Raw genomic sequence first — 24,645 nt, forward strand, 5'->3', positions numbered from 1 at the left:
TGGAGGACGAGCCCAGGGCTGAAATGTTTGAGCTCCTGGACTATCCTTCTCCACCTAAGGAAGCGTCCACTGTTCCCTTGCACCATGTCCTAAAAAAGACATTGCTTGCGAACTGGACCAAGCCACTAAGTAATCCCCACATTCCCAAGAAGATCGAGTCCCAGTACCGGATCCATGGGGACCCAGAGCTGATGCGCACCCAGTTGCCTCATGACTCTGGAGTTGTGGATTTGGCCCTAAAGAAGGCTAAGAGTTCTAGGGAGCATGCTTCGGCGCCCTCGGGCAAAGACTCTAGAACCTTAGACTCCTTTGGGAGGAAGGCCTACCATTCTTCTATGCTCGTGGCCAAAATCCAGTCTTACCAGCTCTACACGAGCATACACATGCGGAACAATGTGCGGCAGTTGGCGGGCTTGGTTGATGCTCTTCCCCCTGAGCAAGCCAAGCCTTTTCAGGAGGTGGTCAGGCAGCTGAAGGCGTGCAGAAAATTCCTGGCCAGAGGGGTGTATGACACCTTTGATGTTGCGTCCAGGGCCGCTGCTCAAGGTGTGGTGATGCGCAGGCTCTCATGGCTGCGTGCCTCCGACCTGGAGAATAGACTCCAGCAGCGGATTGCGGACTCGCCTTGCCGTGCGGACAATATTTTTGGAGAGAAGGTCGAGCAGGTGGTAGAGCATCTCCACCAGCGGGACACCGCATTCGACAAGTTCTCCCGCCGGCAGCCTTCAGCCTCTACCTCTACAGGTAGAAGATTTTTTGGGGGAAGGAGGACTGTTCCCTACTCTTCTGGCAAGCGTAGGTACAATCCCCCTTCTCGACAGCCTGCGGCCCAGGCTAAGCCCCAGCACGCTCGCTCTCGTCAGCAGCGTGCGCCTCAGCAAGGCCCCGCGGCTCCCCAGCAAAAGCAAGGGGCGAGCTTTTGACTGGCTCCAGCAGAGCATAGCCGACATCCAAGTATCAGTGCCGGGCGACCTGCCGGTTGGGGGGAGGTTGAAAGCTTTTCACCAAAGGTGGCCTCTCATAACCTCCGATCAGTGGGTTCTGCAAATAGTCCGGCAAGGATACACCCTCAATTTGGCCTCAAAACCTCCAAATTGTCCACCGGGAGCTCAATCTTACAGCTTCCAGCACAAGCAGGTACTTACAGAGGAACTCTCCGCCCTTCTCAGCGCCAATGCGGTGGAGCCCGTGCCATCCGGGCAAGAAGGGCTGGGATTCTATTCCAGGTACTTCCTTGTGGAAAAGAAAACAGGGGGGATGCGTCCCATCCTAGACCTATGGGCCCTGAACAAATATCTCGTAAAAGAAAAGTTCAGGATGCTTTCCCTGGGCACCCTTCTTCCCATGATTCAGGAAAACGATTGGCTATGCTCTCTGGACTTGAAGGATGCCTACACACACATCCCGATACTGCCAGCTCACAGACAGTATCTGCGATTTCAGCTGGGCACACGTCACTTCCAGTACTGTGTGCTACCCTTTGGGCTCGCCTCTGCGCCCAGGGTGTTCACAAAGTGCCTGGCTGTAGTAGCAGCGGCACTTCGCAGGCTGGGGGTGCACGTGTTCCCGTATCTCGACGATTGGCTGGTGAAGAACACGTCCGAGGCAGGAGCCCTGCAGTCCATGCAGATGACTATTCGCCTCCTGGAGTTACTGGGGTTTGTAATAAATTACCCAAAGTCCCATCTTCTCCCAGTGCAGAGACTCAAATTCATAGGAGCTCTGCTGGATTCTCGGACTGCTCGCGCCTATCTCCCAGAGTCGAGAGCCAACAACTTGTTGTCCCTCGTCTCGCGGGTGCGAGCGTCCCAGCAGATCACAGCTCGGCAGATGTTGAGATTGCTGGGCCACATGGCCTCCACAGTTCATGTGACTCCCATGGCCCGCCTTCACATGAGATCTGCTCAATGGACCCTAGCTTCCCAGTGGTTTCAAGCTGCTGGGGATCTAGAAGACGTGATCCACCTGTCCACGAGTTTTCTCGAATCCCTGTATTGGTGGACGATTTGGTCCAATCTGACACTGGGACGTCCTTTCCAAATTCCTCAGCCGCAAAAAGTGCTGACTACGGATGCGTCTCTCCTGGGGTGGGGAGCTCATGTCGTTGGGCTTCACACCCAAGGAAGCTGGTCCCTCCAGGAACGCGGTCTACAGATCAATCTCCTGGAGTTGCGAGCGATCTGGAACGCTCTGAAGGCTTTCAGAGATCGGCTGTCCCACCAAATTATCCAAATTCAGACAGACAACCAGGTTGCCATGTATTACATCAACAAGCAGGGGGGCACCGGATCTCGCCCCCTGTGTCAGGAAGCCGTCAGCATGTGGCTCTGGGCTCGCCGTCTCGGCATGGTGCTCCAAGCCACATATCTGGCAGGCGTAAACAACAGTCTGGCCGACAGGTTGAGCAGGATCATGCAACCTCACGAGTGGTCGCTCAACTCCCGAGTGGTGCGCCAGATCTTCCAAGCGTGGGGCACCCCCTTGGTGGATCTCTTCGCATCTCGAGCGAATCACAAAGTCCCTCAGTTCTGTTCCAGACTTCAGGCCCCCGGCAGACTGGCATCGGATGCCTTCCTCCTGGATTGGGGGGAAGGTCTGCTGTATGCTTATCCTCCCATACCTCTGGTGGGGAAGACTTTGTTGAAACTCAAGCAAGACCGAGGCACCATGATTCTGATTGCGCCTTTTTGGCCGCGTCAGATCTGGTTCCCTCTTCTTCTGGAGTTATCCTCCGAAGAACCGTGGAGATTGGAGTGTTTTCCGACCCTCATCACGCAGGACGAAGGGGCTCTTCTGCATCCCAGCCTCCGGTCCCTGGCTCTCACGGCCTGGATGTTGAGAGCGTAGACTTTGCCTCTTTGGGTCTGTCAGAGGGTGTCTCCCGCATCTTGCTTGCTTCCAGGAAAGATTCCACTAAGAGGAGTTACTTCTTTCTGTGGAGGAGGTTTGCCGTCTGGTGTGACAGCAAGGCCCTAGCTCCTCGCTCTTGTCCTACACAGACCCTGCTTGAATACCTTCTGCACTTGTCTGAGTCTGGTCTCAAGACCAACTCTGTAAGAGTTCACCTTAGCGCAATCAGTGCATACCATTACCATGTGGAAGGTAAGCCGATCTCAGGACAGCCTTTAGTTGTTCGCTTCATGAGAGGTTTGCTTTTGTCAAAGCCCCCTGTCAAGCCTCCTACAGTGTCATGGGATCTCAATGTCGTTCTCACCCAGCTGATGAAACCTCCTTTTGAGCCACTGAATTCCTGCCATCTGAAGTACTTGACCTGGAAGGTCATTTTCTTGGTGGCAGTTACTTCAGCTCGTAGAGTCAGTGAGCTTCAGGCCCTGGTAGCCCAGGCCCCTTACACCAAATTTCATCATAACAGAGTAGTCCTCCGCACTCACCCTAAGTTCTTGCCAAAGGTCGTGTCGGAGTTCCATCTGAACCAGTCGATTGTCTTGCCAACATTCTTTCCCCGTCCTCATTCCTGCCCTGCTGAACGTCAGCTGCACACATTGGACTGCAAGAGAGCATTGGCCTTCTATCTGGAGCGGACACAGCCCAACAGACAGTCCGCCCAATTGTTTGTTTCTTTTGATCCCAATAGGAGGGGAGTGGCTGTAGGGAAACGCACCATATCCAATTGGCTAGCAGATTGCATTTCCTTCACTTACGCCCAGGCGGGGCTGGCTCTTGAGGGTCATGTCACGGCTCATAATGTTAGAGCCATGGCAGCGTCGGTAGCCCACTTGAAGTCAGCCTCTATTGAAGAAATTTGCAAAGCTGCGACGTGGTCATCTGTCCACACAATCACATCTCATTACTGCCTGCAGCAGGATACCCGACGCGATAGTTGGTTCGGGCAGTCAGTTCTTCAGAACCTGTTTGGGCTTTAGGATCCAACTCCACCCCCCAAGGGCCCTGTTTGTTCTGTTCCAGGCTGCACTCTCAGTTAGTTGGTAAATTTTTTAGGTCAATCTCAGTTATGTCCTCGTCGTTGCGAGGCCCAATTGACCATGGTTGTTGTTTTGAGTGAGCCTGGGGGCTAGGGATACCCCATCAGTGAGAACAAGCAGCCTGCTTGTCCTCGGAGAAAGCGAATGCTACATACCTGTAGAAGGTATTCTCCGAGGACAGCAGGCTGATTGTTCTCACAAACCCGCCCGCCTCCCCGTTGGAGTTGTGTCTTCCCTTGAAGTGTATTGTCTTGCTACATAGTGGACTGGCCGGCTCGAGCCGGTTTCGGGCGGGAAGACGGCCGCGCATGCGCGGTGCACGCGGGCGCGCGAGGACTAGCAAAGGACTTTGCTAGAGAAGTTTCCGATTGGAGGGGCTGCCGTGGACGTCACCCATCAGTGAGAACAATCAGCCTGCTGTCCTCGGAGAATACCTTCTACAGGTATGTAGCATTCGCTTTAATGAAATATAAAGATAATACAATTATAAAAGTTAATAATGAAAATAATTTTTGTTTCCTTACCCAAGATACAGAGCATAAATATAAAATAATATAAACTGAATTTATCTTAACCAAATGAAAATAGTCTAGCACAGTGGTTCCCAAACCTGGTACATGAATATTCATGAGAGAGATTTGCATGCACTGCCTCCACTGCATGCAAATCTATATAATGAATATTCATTGTGGATATACTGAAAACCTGACTGGCTGGAGTGCCTCCAGGACTAGGTTTGTGAACCACTGCTCTAGCACATCCTGGCTAGCCCACATGAACACTCTTTCCTTCCTCCAACTCACTGATAACACCAGTAGCAGCTGAAAAATACCTCATAACGTTCATAAACAATATATCTTAAGTCTCCTTTCACAATGAGCTCCACAAGGAGCATACCTTATGGCAGTGTATCTTTTTATCCCATCCCCACTCTGTCACTTTTATTCCTTTCTTAATGCCGTATTAGTAGATGTTGAAGATCAGATCGCTTTCATACGTCTCATTGTCCAACTCAGCAGTGGGGGAAAAATTTTTTTTTTTTTGTATTGCACCTGGGCCAAGGTTGATGATATTGTCTCTTATTACCTTGCAGTTCACAAGTAATTTTTTCAGATATTTGTAGTTCTTGACAGATTCTGTTCCAGTCTGTAAAGAGGGACCATTCTCCACTTCCCAGGGCTGTGCAGTTGTCATTTTTGCAGTCAAAATTAACAACTAGTTCATGTGCTCTTTTTTTTTTTTTTTGGCCTTCCAACCTGGAAATAAATCCAAAAGACATCTTTTAAGATCCTCAGCCCAGTCTTCTCCTTCCTCCATATTCCCATCCAAAATCTTTTTATAATACAGCAATCCAACCACATATGTTCTAGGGATCCTCTGGACCCACATTCCCTCCAGCAAATCTCTTACCTATCATCCTCTGCTTTTTCCTCTTATACCAGTGTCCAGTATAACTTGTGAATTACCATAAATTGAATTGCAGTTGCCTGTAATTGTCTATAATGGAACAGCCATGTACACAGGAGCATTTCTGTCTCCAGTCCTCCTCCCTCAGCTTATCCCCTAACCATTTGTTCCAAGCCCTCCACTAGTCAGTTGATCCCCTCCTTGCTCCACCCTTATTACTGCATATAATCTTGCAAATAACTTTTCCCCTAAGCTGGATTTAAACAATACTACTTCTAATTTAGTAGGCTCTCTTTAAAAAAAAAATTTTTTTAACGTTAAATTTTTATTGAATATATGAAAAATTTACAGACATATGCTCATTACAACTAAGCATAATTGGTCTAACAAACTTGTATTGAAAAAAGCTAGTTATTCAACCACCCCTCCCTGAGCAACTATTCCTACCCCCTTCCCCCACCCACCCGCATTATATTCCCCCTTGGGAATATTGAGTTAGAACCACAACACATGTCCACAGGTCAGAAGTCGGATCATAAAGTCCCAGTCTCTTATCTGTAAGTCGTTCCAGCTCTACCACCAAAGATAGCGTTAATCTCTTTAAAATTTTATATACATTTTCCTGTAACTGAGAGAGGCTTGCCTCTATGACAAAATTTAAAGATTGCTGTGTTTCCTTTTTGATAGTGCCACCATCATGAATTAGGTGGAGGGAAGGAAGTTATGTCTTACCTGAAAACTTTTCTTTCCTTTAGTCCTATAGACCATGCTAGACAAGTGGGTTATCTGTCAACCAGCAGATGGAGACAGAGAAAAAAGTAGTTTTTTTGTGAGTCACCCCCTTAAGGGAATTGTACAGCCATAGCAAGATCAGTAGTTTGAATAGCCAAGCAGTGGTGTTCAAGTTCACATTGTCAGAAAGACCAATAGTTTTGATATCCAACGTGCCATACTCAACTAATGCCATGGGTAGGAAAACAGGCATGTACTATACTGATGTGCAGCATATTGACTGCATTAGGACTGTAAGTCAAGGAGCACAATAGGTAAAGTTGAACGCAAAAGCATCTACAAAATAAACATGTAGAAGAACAGAAGTACAAGGATAATTTGCTTGACACAAACAAGCCAAACCGGGGGCGGGGGGGGCGGCGGATTCTGAACTGGTCTGAAAAGAGTAAAGGAAATAAAGTTCTCATGTAAGACATAACTTTTCCTTCCATAGTATCCTATCAGACCAGTCCAGACAAGTAGGATGTAGCAAAGTAGTTCCCCAAAAAGGGATGGGACTACAAGAAGGCAAAAAGCAGACGAGAGAAATAACATAGCTGAGTTAGAGAGCTAGACAGCATGAAAAGGGAAGTTGAGTGGAACTTCAGAAAGAGAGTTGAAATATTCAGCTTGAGCTAGAGCCACAGCCCTCAACTTGAGAAAAAGGCAGATGTGGCATTCTGTCACAAAGGAAAGCATAGCTATGTAGCCTCACAAAGGGGAACCAGAGCTATGAAGGTTGGAAAAGGGAATTGTTGTTCAGCTTGTGAAGAGAGTAGATTAATCCAAGTTGAGAATAGAAATGAGCTATCAAGTAGGAAAAGGAAGTGCGCTATTCTCCGTGAATAGAGAGCTCAAGTGGGCATCTTAGACTTGAGAAGATTAGTTTAATATACCACTGATTGAAAACACCACTACAGCAGTTTACAATTCAGTTAAGAAAAGAAAATGGAGAAGCGAACTGCGGCACGTAGCGGGAGAAGCGAATACTGAACTTACTCTTGCTGTACAGTACCCTTAAGGGGCAATTCACAAATAGATACTTTTGTTCTCTGTCTCCGTCTGCTGGTCAACAGATATAACCCACTTGTTTGGACTGGTCTGTAAGGATGCTAAGGAAAGAGGGATTATGAGGCTTCTGCTGGAGGGGAAGGGGAAAGAGGTATTGAGAGAGGCTACTGCTAGAGACAGGGATGTGACACCAAGGCTGCTGCTGTGTGTGTAGGTGGTGAGGCTTTAGGCTGCGGCCGCTGAGAATGGGTGGGCAGAGGAGAAAGGCTAAGACTGCAGCTTCTGGTGGTAGGTGGGTGGGTGCAGTACCCACCCACCCCTAGAGACTGCAGCTTTAATCTCTTTCCCATTGTCTCGGCAACTACAGACTAAAGCCTCCGTCTAATACCAGATACGCTGCAGGTGGGTGTTATTGGGGAGAGCAGTAGCCTCTTGTCCACTCCTTCCCTGCTACTGTAACACATAGTTTGCTGATCAAAAGAAAAAAAGCAGATCAAAAAAGACAAAAAAATAGAACAGGAGGGTAACAGAAGAAGTGGTTTATTACTTGTAATAAACCACTTCTTCTGTTACCCTCCTGTTCTATTTTTTTGTCTTTTTTGATCTGCTTTTTTTCTTTTGATTTGCCATTTCTGTGGCAGATCTTTGCCTTTTTTTTGTTTCTGTCTACACATAGTTTGCTGTACATCACAATGAGCACATATGAATTTATTTATTGGGATTTGTGAACCACCTTTATGAAGAGATTCACCTAAGGCGGTGTACAGCAGGTACAGTTTAACATAAAACTTACAATTTTATTAAGAGCATAACAATAGTAAAATGACCAAATATAAATACAATAAATGAGGTAAACTTGTAAACAGCAAAGTGAAACCTAATAGGACTACCATGAAACAGGATCAAAAATAAAAACATTTAACAGCACTGAAATTCAAATAACAGAGATACAATATGTCAGCATAATACTAATGAAAAATCTAATAAGCACACAATTAGAACATTCAGATAACACTGTTATGATACTAATGCTTTTCTACAATACAGCTTACCATAAAGCTGAGGAACCAAGTGCAGATATATGATGGGAACAAGATACATTGTACAGAGTCAGTTGGGATACATAGATGGGTGGCTAAACTAAAGGCAAATTCTTTGTACAGTTCAACAAGATAAGGAACTGATCTAAATTACAGTGCGTGTAGCAAGCTATTCCAGGTGCAAAATGAGTGAGAGATCACTTTATTTGTCAAAGTAGATGTGGAATCTTGTATTGTACAACATCCCCCATGCAGACGGCTTAGATGTATGTTACAAACTCCTAAAGACAACTTCTGTGGACCATGAATATACAGCAGAAATTGTTGCAGAAATAGTTTGAATTCATTTCGACACACAACTACTTCAGCTTCAGTAACAACTGCTATTTACAGATTATGAAAACTGCTATGGACATCAGAATGACGCCACAATACATCGATATTTTTCAGATGAGAATTGAAGAACAAAATCTCGAGTTATTATCACAAAAAATCTTTTCATAAATTACCGGTACATAGATGGTATCTTCATGATCTGGACTGAAAGTAACATAGTAGATGACAGCAGAAAAAGACCTGCACGGTCCATCTAGTCTGCCCAACAAGATAAACTCATATGTGCTACATATTCCTTACCTTGATTTGTATCTGCCATTTTCAGGACACAGACCATAGAAGTCTTGCCCAGAACTAGCCCCATTTTCAGGACACAGACCTTAGAAGTCTTGCCCAGAACTAGCCCCACCACCCAAAAACCAGCCCCGCCTCCCAATCTCGGCTAAGCTTCTGAGGATCCATTCCTTCTGCACAGGATTTCTTTGTTTATCCCACGCATTCTTGAATTCCGTTACCGTTTTCATCTCCACCACCTCCCGCGGGAGGGCGTACCAAGTATCTACCACTCTCTCCGTGAAAAAATACTTCCTGACATTTTTCTTGAGTCTGCCCCCCTTCACTCTCATATCATGTCCTCTCGTTCTACCGCCCTCCCATCTCCGGAAAAGGTTCGTTTGTGTATTAATACCTTTCAAATATTTGAACGTCTGTATCATATCACCCCTGTTTCTCCTTTCCTCCAGGGTATACATGTGAAGGTCCGCAAGTCTCTTCTCATACGTCTTGCAACGCAAATCCCATACCATTCTCGTAGCTTTTCTTTGCACCACTTCCATTTTTTTTACATCCATAGCAAGGTACGGCCTCCAGAAGAGAACCTTAGCTATTTTTGCAACTCCTACATTGCATTACATCCCACAGACTCCAGATAGGCTTCTCAATTAAATGTTAACATTTTATACACTACAGTCTGTATCAACAATGGGTCACCATTTGTATGCATAAAACAAAAATGACCTTCACAGCTCCAGTTTCTATCCTTCACACACAAAGTCCATTATGGTGGTATCATATAGCTTGGATCCTGGAAATTTGAGCACGTTACCCCTCTCCTTCGGGAGGAGCACTGGCTCCTGGTCTCTCATAGAATCTCTTTTAAATTATTAACACTGGTGCATAAAGTACACAATTCAGGTGCACCACTCTACCTTTCTCAACTGCTTATCCCCTACTCCCCTTCTAGAGTCCTTCACTCCTCTCAAGGTAACTACCTAACAATTCCATTGCTTTGTTCCATCCGACTTGACTGTATTAGGATACTGTGGAATACTCTCCCTATTGCATTACATGTAGAGAGAGCATTCTAAAAATTGAAATCTGGCCTCAAAACTTATTTAATGATGCCTACAGCCCTTGACTATGTCTTCAGATCCACAAGTGGATTAGCATGAGGTACTGCGGCTCTGTACTGTCCCCTTTATTCTCTCTCCATTGATGTGATGTATTTCTTTTCCCACTATATTTATATAGTTTGTAAAATGCTCTGAAGAGTAGTCAAAATGAGGTATATCAAGTATTATTATACTTGAAACTTTGAAAAAAAAAATTACACAGCCAAGTTATACAATGCTACCATATTTGTTCTAATCCAAAGGACACAGTAAAGCTCTGACAAAATCTGTTAAACAAAAAGGCTATCGTCCAAACATCATCTCCAAGTCACTCAAAATACCTATGGAAACCCTACTACAATACAAGGAAAGGAGTGCCATGAAGCAGGTATCACTTGTAGTAACATAAAATCCAGAAAATAGAAAAACTAATCTTTAAAGACTGAATCAATACAGTTTCAGTCTTCCTGTAACTACCTAATTTGAAAAGGAGACCTTAAAAGGACTAAACTTTAAATATAATCTCAAATAGAAGAAAATGGCACAAACCCCTGCAGAGTGGAGTAAAGTGCAGCAGCCTTTGATCCTTGGGCAAGTCACTTAACCCTTCTTTGCCCCAGATACATAAAACTTAGATTGTGAGCCCTCTAGGGACAGAGAAAGTACCTGCATGTATGTGTACAGCATATATCACAGGACCCTGCAGCCAAGGCTGGCATTAGTGGGGTGCAACCTGGACAAATACCTTGGGCCTCTAGGGGGTCACCCAACCTGCTCAAAGCTGAAGACATGTCAGCCTATCAGCAGGCTTTGAAGCCTCCTCCCAAATTTCTGGCCTGGGCCCCAGCATGTCTAACACTGACCCTGCCTACAGCTATCCACATAGGAAAGACACTGAAAATAAAAGAATTTCATTCATGCTTCTCTATGAACATACTCCACATGATACAATGCAGAAAATATGAAGCAGGAAGCTATATTGCTCAAAAGAGTAAAAAATTAAAGATTTGTAACAATCTCCACAGACTTATCATAAAAGGAGGTGAATATTTCTCAAATATCACTCCCTTAATAATCTTACAATTAAAGTACTTAAAGGAAACGTCAGGAGTACACAATCATTATCAAGTACATCACCTTTCAACTATAAAGTTTTACTGTTTACCTCCTACTAATACTGTACATACGTGAATATAAACCAAGATTTTCGATCCAAAAGAAAAAGGCCCAAAAATGGGGGTCTCAGTTTGTCTGTCTCTCTCTTGCACCCCCCCCCCCCCCCCCAGCAGCTCAAATAGCAGCAGCATTTCTCTCCTCTACAATCACAGGGGAGATGGTATGGAGAAGGAGAGAAATGCTTGGGGGGAGGGGGGCGAAAAGAGAGAGAGGGGGGAAGAAGGAAAGGGCAAAAATAAATGCACACAATGGGGAAGGGAGGAAGGAAGAAATGTGGGACACCACAGGAGAGGGAAGAAGGAGAAAAAACACTTGAATTAACCCCCCCCCCCCCCCCAACGTGTGATTTATAAATGTACATAAATAATTCCCTTCATTCTGAATTTGATTCCTAGATTTTTGGGCTGGCTCCTAGATCCTAAGAAAACTTGTCGAGGCCTATGTTAATAAATCCAAAGCTTTGCTCCTTACATTGTAAATCCATTCATTGACTGTAGAGCATAGTCTATATCTGAGGTCTTACATTCAAAAAATATGAGGGCTACTTAAAGTGCTACCCAAGAGGTTCTGGATTTTAGTTTTCTACACAGAATTGTTAATATGGCTTCTAGAATGTCTGTCCTACACCTTTCTGTGCTATTGGTATGTACGGCCATCTCCTAAAATAATGTCTGGGTGACATGAGTGATCAGCTCATGTCACACCAGGCAGGTTATCAGGCAATTGTGACCACCAGCTAGCCATCTATCTATATTCTTAATGATCAAATAGTAGCAGTTCTCTCCCAACCCTTCTAGGCACACACCAGTGAAGACAGTGTTTAAGAATTATCTTTAGGTGTTCAGTAAGTCTATCCAAAACAGAACCAAAAATATTTGAAACCAATAACTTTTCTGTATTTTTCATTGTAGAAGAGAAATACCATATCTTTTTCTTTCCTAACCATTCTTACTATTGTAGATTAAATCTGTGGGAATGGATAAGTTGGGGGTTGCACACAGTGATGACAAATCTCATCATCTGTGTAAAACGATGACCCAGAAGTTAGGTACAAGGATATGCACAGCTTTTCACATTTGGGCCTGAATGATACAGGAAATAGGCACAAGGATATAAAGCATGACCTCTTTATGATTAGAAGGCTCAAATGATGGTCACGATGGATACACAAATCCTGTTATCTCTAAGATTAATTGGCACATGCTGGAGCGCTGGGTCAGTACTAGTTCAGAGGGAAACCTGCATCATTCTCAAACATGGGGTCAGTTTTTGTGCAGAAGGAAAGGACACAGGGCACTTCCCCTCTGAGTCACTACTAACCCAAACACCGTGCTGGGACATTGGGTCATTGCTGACTCAGAAGAATGTTATCCCTACCACCAGGCTGGGATATTGATTCATTGCTGGTTTAGAAGTAAAGTGGGTCCTAACATTATGCTGATATTGGTTTAGCATTGGCTTAGAGGGAAGAATCCTTATTTTATATGTATAAACTCTATCCATAGTGTCTGGAAAAAGCGGGATCCCTTACGTAATTTCAAAGTCGTTTGTAATTGTTTAAACATTTAGTATGACATTTGAAAATACATTATAATGGGTTTTTTTCCTTAGCTAATTTATAATTGTATTCAAGTGTTCTCCGTCAACCTTGATATTCATGAAATCTTTGATGCTGCTGAACTGTTGATGTAATTCTGGTTTGTGAGCTCAATGCACTGGAGCTTCATCCTATTGAAAAATAAAGTACTCAGAAATATCTTGAATTTCAGGCAGAAGTTTCCTAGAGGCTGACCGAATTTTGGTTTCAGATCTGGCACCGAAACTGACCCGAAATTCAGGTTTGAGTTCCAACCAAAAAACCTGAGCATTTCAGTCAGAATCGAAAACGTGACCCCGCCAGCCCACCCCCCCAAGGCTGCCCACCAACACCCCCCCCCCTCCCCCCCCCCGGGCCAACCTTCTCAAGGCCCTGGTGGTCTAGTGGGTTATGCTATTCCCAGTTCCAAAATGGTGGCCGCAACCTTCAGCAGTAGTCTTGTGAGGCTACCGTTGGAAGTCCCGGCCACCATTTTGGAGTATTCAACCGGTGGGGGCAGGAGCAACGCCAGATGCTCCTGCCCCAAAGAAGCCACTAGTTCGCCCTGGGAGGGCGGTTGGAGTTGGTGGACTGGATGTGTTAGGGGTTTTTTTTCTCATGGTGGTGGGAGGCTGGTGGTGGCTGGAGGGGGTGGGGGGCACAGCCACATTTTCGATTTTGGTTCTGGCAGAAACTGAGCAGTGGATTTCCTCTGCGGATTCAGTTTGTCAAAACCAAAATCATTGGTTTCGGTCGGCCTTTAGCTGCAATTGGATATTTTTAGGTTATTTGGAAAAATGTTAGGGGTCCCGTTTTTTCCAAACACTGGGTTCAATTTATGTTTTACTAAACGTTTCTGGAGGTCGTTAAATACTAACCTGGCCCAACACTGCTTATTTTCAATGATTGCAAGATGGCTTGTTCACAAGGATTCTTTTATTATGGTGGTTCTATTAGTTTTGCAGTTAGTAGTTTGTTCTCAGAGAGTACTTTTATTTTGTAACTTTTTTTTTCCCCCTTAGATGGAGTATGGTCAGTGGGGACAATGGAGTCAGGTATATGGAAATCCACAGCAGTATGGGCAGTATGTGACCAATGGATGGCAAGTACCTTCATATGGGGTGTATGGTCAAACATGGAATCAGCAAGGATTTGGTGTTGAGTAAGTATTTATCACGGTTAGTGTGATCTGAGGATTTAATGGCCACAAAAACTGATATACACAGGTAGAGGTCCTTTCAGAAGAGACTTGGTGGAGCCACATAAAACATCCTATATAATAATTCTCACCTCCAGCGTTCTATGCGTCTTGCTGCCTGTGTCCGTGACTTCTTCAGAATTGGTCTGCTAGGCTCCGAGGCCCAGGCTGATGTCACCGTAGCCATTGTGGCCACACACGGCTGTTCTGGGAGTGGGCGGGGATGGCGATGGGAAAGAGCAGGGTGGCCGGCAGCAGCCAGGCCGAGGCGATTAGGAGCCGCACCCGCCACCAGCTCATCAGGCGCCCTTAGCACAGCAGGAAGACCACTCGGAGGGAGGGAGGGACGACCCTGACACTCGGACGGACCCTGAAACAGCACTTACTATGGGAATCGCCGGTGCCGGAGGGAGAACAGCGCTTCAGGGCAGTAAGGTGACCACGCGGACAGGGAGAGCAGGCAGGAGAGGCCCATAGGCACCATTTTTCATTTTTTCTAAAACTCGGGGGGGGGGGGGGGGCCCTAGCGAAGTCCACTGTAAGCAAGGAAGCCCTTTCCTGCTAACCAGAGCACACGACCCACCAGCATGCAACGGGAGCACGTACGAGGGGAGGAAGGGAGGGATAACAATCCTGGAACTGGGAGGGAGGGAGGGAGGGACCCTGAAACTCGGAGGGAGGAGGAGGGGGGGAGACCCTGGCACACACACTCTCTCTCTCACAGACACACTTGCACCCAGTCTCACTCTCTCTCTCTCTCACAGACACACTTGCACCCAGTCTCACTCTCTCTCTCACAGACACACTTGCACCCAGTCTCACTCTCTCTCTCACAGACACACTTGCACCCAGTCTCACTCTCTCTCTCACAGACACATACACACACTCGCACATTCACTATCTCTCTCTCACAGAGTCACTCTCTCACACACACTCTGTCAAACATACACACTCTGAGGAAAAGCTTGCTAGCGCCCATTTCATTTGTGTCAGAAACGGGCCTTTTTTACTAGTTTTTCATATACTGCACGTGGTGTGTGTGTGAGTAAAGCTTGCATTCTCCATAGACAAGTGGGATGAGTCACTCTCATAAATGGTCAATCCAGGTCAAGTAGATTTTCCCATTATATCCTAATGAGGAGTCCATTTCAGCCATACAGGAGTGGAGTGGAGGAGTAGCCTAATTGTTAATGCGGTAGGCTTAGAACATGGGGAACTGGGTTTGATTACCACTGTGTCTCTTGTGACCCTGAGCAAGTTAATTAATCTTCCATTGCCCCAGGTACAAAAAAAAACTTAAAATAGTGAGCCCACTAGGGGCAGAGAAAGTACCTGCATATAATAAATATAAACTGCTTTGGTTGTACCACAGAAAGGCAATATATAAATAATAAACTTCCTGAGCCCCTATGTCTTGCCCCATCCTTGGCCACCTTTAAATCTAGACTGAAAGCCCACCTCTTTAACGTTGCTTTTGACTCGTAACCACTTGTAACCACTCGCCTCCACCTACCCTCCTCTCCTCCTTCCTGTGCACATTAATTGATTTGATTTGCTTACTTTATTTTTTGTCTATTAGATTGTAAGCTCTTTGAGCAGGGACTGTCTTTCTTCTATGTTTGTGCAGCGCTGTGTACGCCTTGTAGCGCTATAGAAATGCTAAATAGTAGTAGTAGTAGACCCCCCCTTACCCTTACAAGTGGGCGATATTCTCTGACAGTATCACCCAATATGAAGGACTACACAGAAAGTTCTAGAAAATCCTTGCATCACATAACTATAATTCACGTTCCTCTTTCCTAAATGCATCACTTTGCACTTGCTCACATTAAACGTCATCTGCCATTTAGACGCCCAGTCTCCCAGTAATGTAAGGTCCTCCAGTAACTTTTCATAATCCTCCCGCGATTTAACAACTTTGAATAACTTTGTGTCATCAGCAAATTAATTACCTCACTAGTTACTCCCATCTCTAGGTCATTTATAAATATGTTAAAAAGCAGTGGTCCCAGCACAGACCCCTGGGGAACCCCACTGACTACAGTTCTCCATTGAGAATATTGACCATTTAACCCTACTCTCTGTTTCTATCTTTTAACCAGTTTTAATCCACAATAGAACACTACCTTCTATCCCATGACTCTCCAATTTCCTATGGAGCCTTTCATGAGGTACTTTGTCAAACGCCTTCTGAAAATCCAGATACACAATATCAACCGGCTCCCCTTTATCCACATGTTTGTTCACCCCTTCAAAGAAATGTAGTAGATTGGTGAGGCAAGATTTCCCTTCACTAAATCCATGTTGACTTTGTCTCATTAATCCATGCTTTTGAATATGCTCTGTAATTTTGTTCTTAATAGTCGCTACCGTTTTGCCTGGCACCGATGTCAGACTCACCGGTCTATAATTTCCCGGATCTCCTCTGGAACCTTTTTTAAAAAATCGGCGTTATATTGGCCACCCTCCAATCTTCCGGAACCATGCTCGATTTTAAAGATAAATATTTCTAACAATAGCTGCAAGTTCAGTTTTCAGTTTGTCAGTTCTCTGGGATGAATACCATCTGGTCCAGGAGGTTTGCTACTCTTTAATTTGTCAAATTGCACCATTACATCCTCCAGGTTTATAGAGATTTCATTTGGTTTCTCTGACTCGTCCCCTGAATGCAGCTCCATTCACCAGCAGCATTTGCAGTGTTTTCATGCAAGGTGGCAGCCTGGTCCTTGGTTCATACTTTCACCAAACATTACCGTGTTGACGCTATCTCACAGATGGACAGCACTTTTGACAAGACAGTCCTGAGGAACCTCTTTGAATAGTAATAAGCCACCTTCTTGCTGCTATCCAGGAAGCACTTCTGAGCCACATTTCTGTATCATAGCCGTGAGGCCCTTAGCTCTGCCATCACCCATTCATGTGGCTGCATTACCTGGGATGTTAACCGAGAAAAGCTTAATTGCTTACCTGTAATGGCAGATTTTTGTAGACAGCAAGGGAATTCAAATACTTTCCTTCTTCCCTTACCCACATAGGAGTGGTAGTTATATCATAGACTTAGATGAGAAGATGAAAGGAACCAGGTTCAGCATGGGAGTTCCTGCAGATGCTCAAGGGAACCTTTTTTCAGAGGTTTCCCTGAGCCATGGGGGGTGCATTGTTGCCGGGAGCTGTCCATACAACATCGCCCATTCATGTGTCTGTATTCCCCTGCTGTTAATGGAGAACCTCTTGCAGGTAATAACTATGCTTTACTGACCACAACAGGTGTAATTGTTACTTAGAGATTAACCATAGGCATGATTTTTAAAATTGCTTAGTGTGTTTATCCTAGAACCATAAAACTATGAAGGCTTATGTCCGGAAAATGTTTTGTAGCTTTTCACCATACTGCTATAGACATAGATTTCATGGACATCAAAGCAGTAGATGTCAGTCAACACCTTTGTCTACCAAACCTCAGTATCAAAGCTGACCTCTTCAGAGTCGATTTGAAGCAATTCAAATCAGTGACCAAATGCACTCTTATCCATATACTTCCTGCATGTGGAGCATTATGAGATAGAGTATCATACTTCAACAGTGAAATTTTGTGTATCAACCAGCCTAAAGGCTGAGATTTTTGGTGGCACTGATGACAGCCAGGAGAGTCTGACAAGAAAAAACACTTGATGCCTAGTGCCCAAAGCTATATCCCTCAATGCCATTTGCCAACTTGTATTAGAGCTGTTGACATTGGGTTTGATGTCTTCCATTTGCCTGTTCCAACGCCTGTTTTTCTTGACTGTCTTCCATTGTAGCTCAAGTAGTTATCCCCCACTGACTAGGTACCAGGAGTAGTTACTGAGAAGGATACATGAGTTTAAAAAAAAAAAAAAAAGCCTTAAGGTGCAGTTGGTAAGTCATTTGCCTGATTTGCCCACGACCTGAGTTTGAATCCCACACTAGGATTTCTGTCAGGTAGCTAACTCACCCATCCATCTTCCTTGTTAGTAAATGAGTGCCCAGCCTTAGCTGAACGGGGAGGAGGAGGTAATGATTGGGGAAGGCAATGGCAAACCACCCCACTAATAGTCTCACAAGAAACCATCATGCAGGTTGTGGCCCCTTTAAGTTTGTGACTTGGTACTTGCATACTGAGGATCATCTTTACCTTTATCTTTACCTTAATAACCTTTTATAAGGAAGCCTGGTTTTACCATTACAGAAGTGTTGCTTTCTTTAGTGATCTACTCATATGGAATGTTTTTCATTTGGTTCTTGTACATTTCTTTTAAGGGGGGGGGGGGGGGAGTACCCTAGATATTTCTACTCCAGTCTATAACTCTCTCCCATATAACTCCAACTCAGAGTCTTGACCACTGACAGCTGGAATATGATTCCATTGATTTGGATTTTGACAAGGATCGCTATCCAGGCCTTTCTTCTGACCCTTTTCTGACTAGGCGCTCTGCCCCTCCAGAAGACATTACTTTTTTCTAGTCTGTCCAGACAGTGTTACAAGCAATTTCCTTGGACTTGCAGGAGAAAGGAGAATCCAGAACGCTGCTGTTAAGAATTCTAAGTATCTAAATGCGCTGAAGGATGCAGTAGCTGAGGCAGGACACCAAATCCTGAGAGATCCTCAAACAAAAAATAGGGAAATGCAACTCTTTTGGTGGATAAGAAGGTAGATGTAACTCCATTGGCATAGCTAGGACTGAATGCTAAATGGGGTTCTGGGCAGAAAAATTAAGATGGACCCTTGTAACACCATCTCTTCCAAAGTAGTGGTGGGGAGGGAGAGCCCCTTCACAGCTCCAGTAAACAAATCCTGCAGAAAGCTTTTAACTAGAAATGGGGGGAAGGCCGACAGTCGCTCAAAAGAGCATGGTTCGGGATAAGGTATCTTTCAAAGATTCACCATAACAGGGAAGATAGAGTATCCTGATAGTGAGGTTGCAAAAGAGATTGTAGTAGATCGGGTATCTTAAATAACAATAAAAATCAGACAAAAGATTGCCAATTAATACTGTCAAGTACCAAGCTGATGTACTTAGGAACAACAAACATAGTTTGAAATGTCTATATGCGAATGCCAGGAGCCTAAGAAATAAGATGGGGGAGTTGGAATATATGCACTAAATGAAAAATTAGATATAATAGGCATCTCTGAGACCTGGTGGAAGGAGGATAACCAGTGGGACACTGTCATACCGGGGTACAAATTATATCGTAGTGATAGGGTGAATCGGATTGTGGAGGGGGTAGCATTGTATATTAACGAGAGCCTTGAATCAAATAGATTGAAAATTCTGCAGGAAACAAAACACTCCTTGGAATCACTGTGGATTGAAATTCCATGTGCAAAGGGAAAAAGGATAGTGATAGGAGTGTACTACCGTCCGCCTGGCCAGGACGAACAGGACGGATGCGGAAATGTTAAAGGAAATCAGGGACGCAAACAAACTGGGCAACACAATAATAATGGGGGATTTCAATTACCCGCATATAGACTGGGTTAATGTACATCTGTACACGCAAGGGACATAAGATTTCTTGATGAAATCAAGGACAGCTTCATGGAACAGCTAGTTCAGGAGCCCGACAAGAGAAGGAAAAATACTAGACTAGTCCTTAGTGGTGCTCATGATCTAGTGCAGGGGGTAACGATACGAGGGCCGCTTGATAACAGTGATCATAATATGATCGGTTTGATATTGGCATTGAAGGAAGTGAAACTAGGAAATCAAGTACGCTAGCGTTTAACTATAGAAAAGGTGATTACAACAAAATGAGAAAAATGGTGAAAAAAAGACTGAAAGGAGCAGCTCGCAGAGTAAAAAACTTGCATCAGGCGTGGATGCTGTTTAAAAACACCATCCTGGAGGTTCAGGACAAATATATTCCACGTATTAGAAAAAAGGGAAAAAAGACTAAACGTCAGCCGGCGTGGCTAAACAGTAAGATAAAGGAAATCATTAGAGCCAAAAAACAATCCTTCAGAAAGTGGAGAAGAGAACCAACTGAAAGTAACAGGATAGATCATAAGGAATGCCAAGCCAAATGCAAAGCGGAGATAAGGAGGGCAAAAAAGGACTTTGAGAAGAAATTAGCGTTGGAAGCAAAAATACATAGTAAAAATTTTTTTAGATACATTAAAAGCAGGAAACCGGCCAAAGAGTCGGTTGGGCCGCTGGACGAAAATGGTGTTAAAGGGGCGATCAAGGAGGACAAAGCCGTAGCGGAGAAATTAAATGAATTCTTTGCTTCGGTCTTCACCGAGGAGGATTTGGGGGGGACACCGTTGCCAGAAAGAATATTTGAAGCGGGGGAGTCGGAGAAACTAAACAAATTCTCTGTAACCTTGGAGGATGTAATGGGTCAGTTCAGCAAGCTGAAGAGTAGTAAATCACCGGGACCTGATGGTATTCATCCCAGAGTATAATAGAACTAAAAAATGAACTTGCGGAGCTACTGTTAGAAATATGCAATCTGTCCCTAAAATCGAGTGTAGTACCGGAAGACTGGAGGGTAGCCAATGTTACTCCGATTTTTAAGAAGGGTTCCAGAGGAGATCCGGGAAATTATAGACCGGTGAGTCTTGACGTCGGTGCCGGGCAGATGGTGGAGGCTATTATTAAGAATAAAATTGCAGAGCATATACAAAAACATGGACTGATGAGACAAAGTCAGCACGGATTTAGTGAAGGGAAGTCTTGCCTCACCAATCTAATGCATTTTTTTGAGGGGTAAGCAAACATGTGGACAATGGGGAGCCGGTTGATATTGTATATCTGGATTTTCAGAAGGCGTTTGACAAAGTGCCGCACGAAAGACTCCTGAAGAAATTGCAGAGTCATGGATCGGAGGTAGGGTATTATTATGGATTAAGAACTGGTTGAAAGATAGGAAGCAGAGAGTAGGATTGCGTGGCCAGTATTCTCAGTGGAGGAGGGTAGTTAGTGGGGTCCCGCAGGGGTCCTGTGCTGGGTCCGTTGCTTTTTAATGTATTTATAATGACCTAGAGATGGGAATAACTAGTGAGGTAATTAAATTCGCCGATGACACAAAATTATTCAGGGTCGTCAAGTCGCAGGAGGAATGTGAATGATTACAGGAGGACCTTGCGAGACTGGGAGAATGGGCGTGCAAGTGGCAGTTGAAGTTCAATGTTGACAAGTGCAAAGTGATGCATGTGGGTAAGAGGAACCCGAATTATAGCTACGTCTTGCAAGGTTCCGCGTTAGGAGTTACGGATCAAGAAAGGGATCTGGGTGTCGTCGTCGATGATACGCTGAAACCTTCTGCTCAGTGTGCTGCTGCGGCTAGGAAAGCGAATAGAATGTTGGGTGTTATTAGGAAGGGTATGGAGTCCAGGTGGGGCGGATGTTATAATGCCGTTGTATCGCTCCATGGTGCGACCGCACCTGGAGTATTGTGTTCAGTACTGGTCTCCGTATCTCAAAAAAGATATAGTAGAATTGGAAAAGGTACAGCGAAGGGCGACGAAAATGATAGTGGGGATGGGACGACTTTCCTATGAAGAGAGGCTGAGAAGGCTAGGGCTTTCAGCTTGGAGAAGAGACGGCTGAGGGGAGATATGATAGAAGTGTATAAAATAAGGAGTGGATGGATCGGGGTGATGTGAAGCGACGTTTCACAGGGCTATCCAAAAATACTAGGACTAGAGGGCATGAGTTGAAGCTACAGTGTGGTAAATTTAAAACGAATCGGAGAAAATTTTCTTCACCCAACGTGTAATAGACTCTGGAATTCGTTGCCGGAGACGTGTACGGGCGGGTTTAGCTTGACGGAGTTTAAAAAGGGGTTAGATAGGATTCTAAAGGACAAGTCCATAGACCGCTATTAAATGGACTTGGAAAAATCCGCATTTTTAGGTATAACTTGTCTGGAAGGTTTTTACGTTTGGGGAGCGTGCCAGGTGCCCTTGACCTGGATTGGCCACTGTCGGTGACAGGATGCTGGGACTAGATGGACCTTTGGTCTTTCCAGTATGGCACTACTTATGTACTTATGTACCCCAATTTAGAAAATCTGTCATAGTAACAAGTAGAAACTGAAATACAAGATAAGAGTTGCACATTTCCTAAATCTAATATATTACAATTAATACATTCAGAAAAAAATACATTTTGCTACCTTTGTTGTCTAAGCATTGTGTTAGTCCCAGTGCTTCTCAACTTTCTTTCCAAGGTTTCCTGTCCTTTTTGACATTTCTTTTCTCTGTCCACTCTATGCCTTATCTATCCTGTCCATCATCTCCCCTCTGTGTCCCTGTCCCTATCCTGTGTCTAGCAGTGCTCCTCCATCTCTGTCCCTACATGCCCAGCATCTCTTCTCTGTGTCCCTGGCCCTCCCCATGTTTAGCTTCTCTCTCCCTTCCCTCCTGCACCCCCTACCCCAGGCCAGTATTTATCCCTTTGTTTCATCATGCCCATCATCACACCATGGGGCTAGTATCTCTTCCTCTTGCACACTGACCCTCCTAATCCCATGGTCTGGTGCCATTGCTGTGGCCATGCTCCCCACATCCAGACTCAACTTCCAGTGGTCAGCCTCAGTGGCGGCTACAGACTGCCTTCTCTCCCCTGCATTATTACCACTGTTTCTGGTTTCCTCGAATCTCAAGCCTCATTCCAGAGATTACCCAAGCCTCACTCTGTTCCTGCTTCCAAGCCTCACTCTCGTGTTTGAGCCTCATTCCTAGATCATGACATCATCAGTGAGAGCTCTCATAAGGAACGATGGGACATTCAAACTTCGCCTTTGCAACATAGGTCGTCTAGTGAGTTCTAGTGTTTGTGTGTGTGTTCAACTTCGGCTTGTTCCTGCCTTAACTCTAGCCTTGTTTCAAGCCTTGCTTCAGCTGTTCCTGCCTTGTCTCTAGCCTTCTTTACAGCCGTGTTTCTAGCCTGCTTCTAGCTTGCTCCTGCCTTGTCTCTAGCCTTCTTTCCAGCTGTGTTTCTAGCCTTGCTTCTAGCTTGCTCCTGCCATGTCTTTAGCCTTGTTTCCAGCTGTGCTTCTAACCTTGTCTCAGCCTGTTCCTGCCTTACATAACATAGTAAACGACAGCAGATAAAGACCTGTATGGTCCAACCTGTCTGCCCAGTAAGATAAATTCATTACATATGGTATGAAGTGATACATGAATCCTGAAAGTGCAGCACAGTTCTTCAAAGCATGCCACTGGACACTATGCAAGGGGAAGTCAGCATTGCATGAGATATTCACATCCAGCCCCTGCGTGCGTGGAAAATGTGAGGTAGAATACCTCTACCTTCAGTATATAATATCACATTCATTGTTGATTTAAATCTTGACTTGATAATGATTGTGACTGTTGGGCAGACTGAATGGACCATTCAGGTCTTTATCTTCCATTGCTTAATGTGTTACTATGTTATCATATTGATTTATCCTTGCCATTTTTAGGGCACAGACAGTAGAAGTCTGCCCTCGTTTCAGTATTTCTGAAGTTGTTGTCAAAGCCCCTGAATAGCTCCACTCCAGCCCATCCAAATCTATTCAGCCTCGATCAGGGCACAGAACGTAGAAGTCTGCCCAGCACCGACTTTCCTACCTAATCTCCGCTAAGGTTCTTTGGATCCGATCCTCTCTAGCTTTGTCTCCAGCCGTGCCTAGCCTTCCCTCAGCTTGTTCCTGCCTTGTTTCCAGCTGTGCCTCTAATCTTGCCTCGGTTTGTTCCTGCCTTATCTCGTGCATTGCCTCTGTTGTTCCCGTTGCCTTCAGCCCTGCTTCCAAGCTTCAGTCCTGCTTCCAAGCCCCCACCCCTGCTTTCAAGCTTCAGGTCATAAGTGTTGCCATACTGGGACAGACTGAAGGTCCATCAAGCCCAGCATCCTTTTTCCAACTGTGGCTAGTCCAGGTCACAAGTACCTGGCAAGATCCCAAAATAGTACCATACATTTTATGCTGCTTTCCTAGAAATAAGCTTTGGATTTACCAAGTTCATTTTAATAATGGCTTATGGACTTTTCTTTTAGGAAGCTAGCCAAACATTTTTTTAAACCCTGCTAAGCTAACTACTTTTACCACATTCTCTGGCAACAAATTCCAGAGTTTAATTACACGTTGATTGAAGAAATATCTTCTCTAGCTTATTTTAAATGTACTACTTTGTAGCTTCATTGTGTGCCCCTAGTCCTAGTATTTTTGGAAAGAGTAAACATTCACATCTACCCGTTCCACCCTACTCATTCTTTTATAGGCCTGTATTATATCCCTCAGCCTTTTCTCCAAGCTGAAGAGCCCTAGCCGCTTTAGCCTTTCCTCATAGAGAAGTCGTCCTATCCCCTTTATCGTTTTTGTCACCCTTCTCTGTAACATTTCTAATTCCACTATATCTTTTTTGAAATGCGGTGACCAGAATTGCACACAGTATTTGATGTGTGGTCGCACCATGGATCTATACAACGGCATTATAATGTCCACATTTTTGTTTTCCATTCCTTTCCTAATAATTCCTAACATTCTATTTGCTTTCTTAGCCACCGCCGCACACTGAGCAGAGGGTTTCAGCGTATCATCAGTGATGACACCTAGATTCCTTTCTTGGTCGGTAACTCCTAATGTGGAACCTTTAATTACGTAACTATAATTCGGGTTCCTCTTTCCTGTATGCATCACTTTGCACTTGCTCATATTAAACGTCATCTGCCATTTAGATGCTCAGTCTCCCAGTCTCGTAAGGTGCTCTTGTAATTTTTCACAATCCTCTTGTGGTTTAACAAGTTTGAATAACCTCACTAGTTAATTACCTCACTAGTTACTC

General features: G+C 44.7%; 1 protein-coding gene across 7 annotated transcripts in view; it reads left to right on the plus strand.

Annotated features, from left to right (window-relative positions):
• TIAL1 (TIA1 cytotoxic granule associated RNA binding protein like 1) overlaps positions 1 to 24,645 on the plus strand; it is a 232,638-nt gene that overhangs the window by 199,443 nt on the left and 8,550 nt on the right. For 6 of the 7 annotated variants that reach the window (XM_030202615.1, XM_030202616.1, XM_030202618.1 and 3 more), the window contains one exon: positions 13,675 to 13,814. In XM_030202615.1, coding sequence (XP_030058475.1) covers positions 13,675 to 13,814 — 140 coding nt within the window. Of the gene's footprint in view, positions 1 to 13,674; positions 13,815 to 24,645 lie in introns of those variants that run through there. The other variant, XR_003942079.1, reaches the window with a different exon arrangement.

Source organism: Microcaecilia unicolor, chromosome 5 (genome assembly GCF_901765095.1).
Source record: "Microcaecilia unicolor chromosome 5, aMicUni1.1, whole genome shotgun sequence".
Lineage (NCBI taxonomy): Eukaryota > Metazoa > Chordata > Amphibia > Gymnophiona > Siphonopidae > Microcaecilia > Microcaecilia unicolor.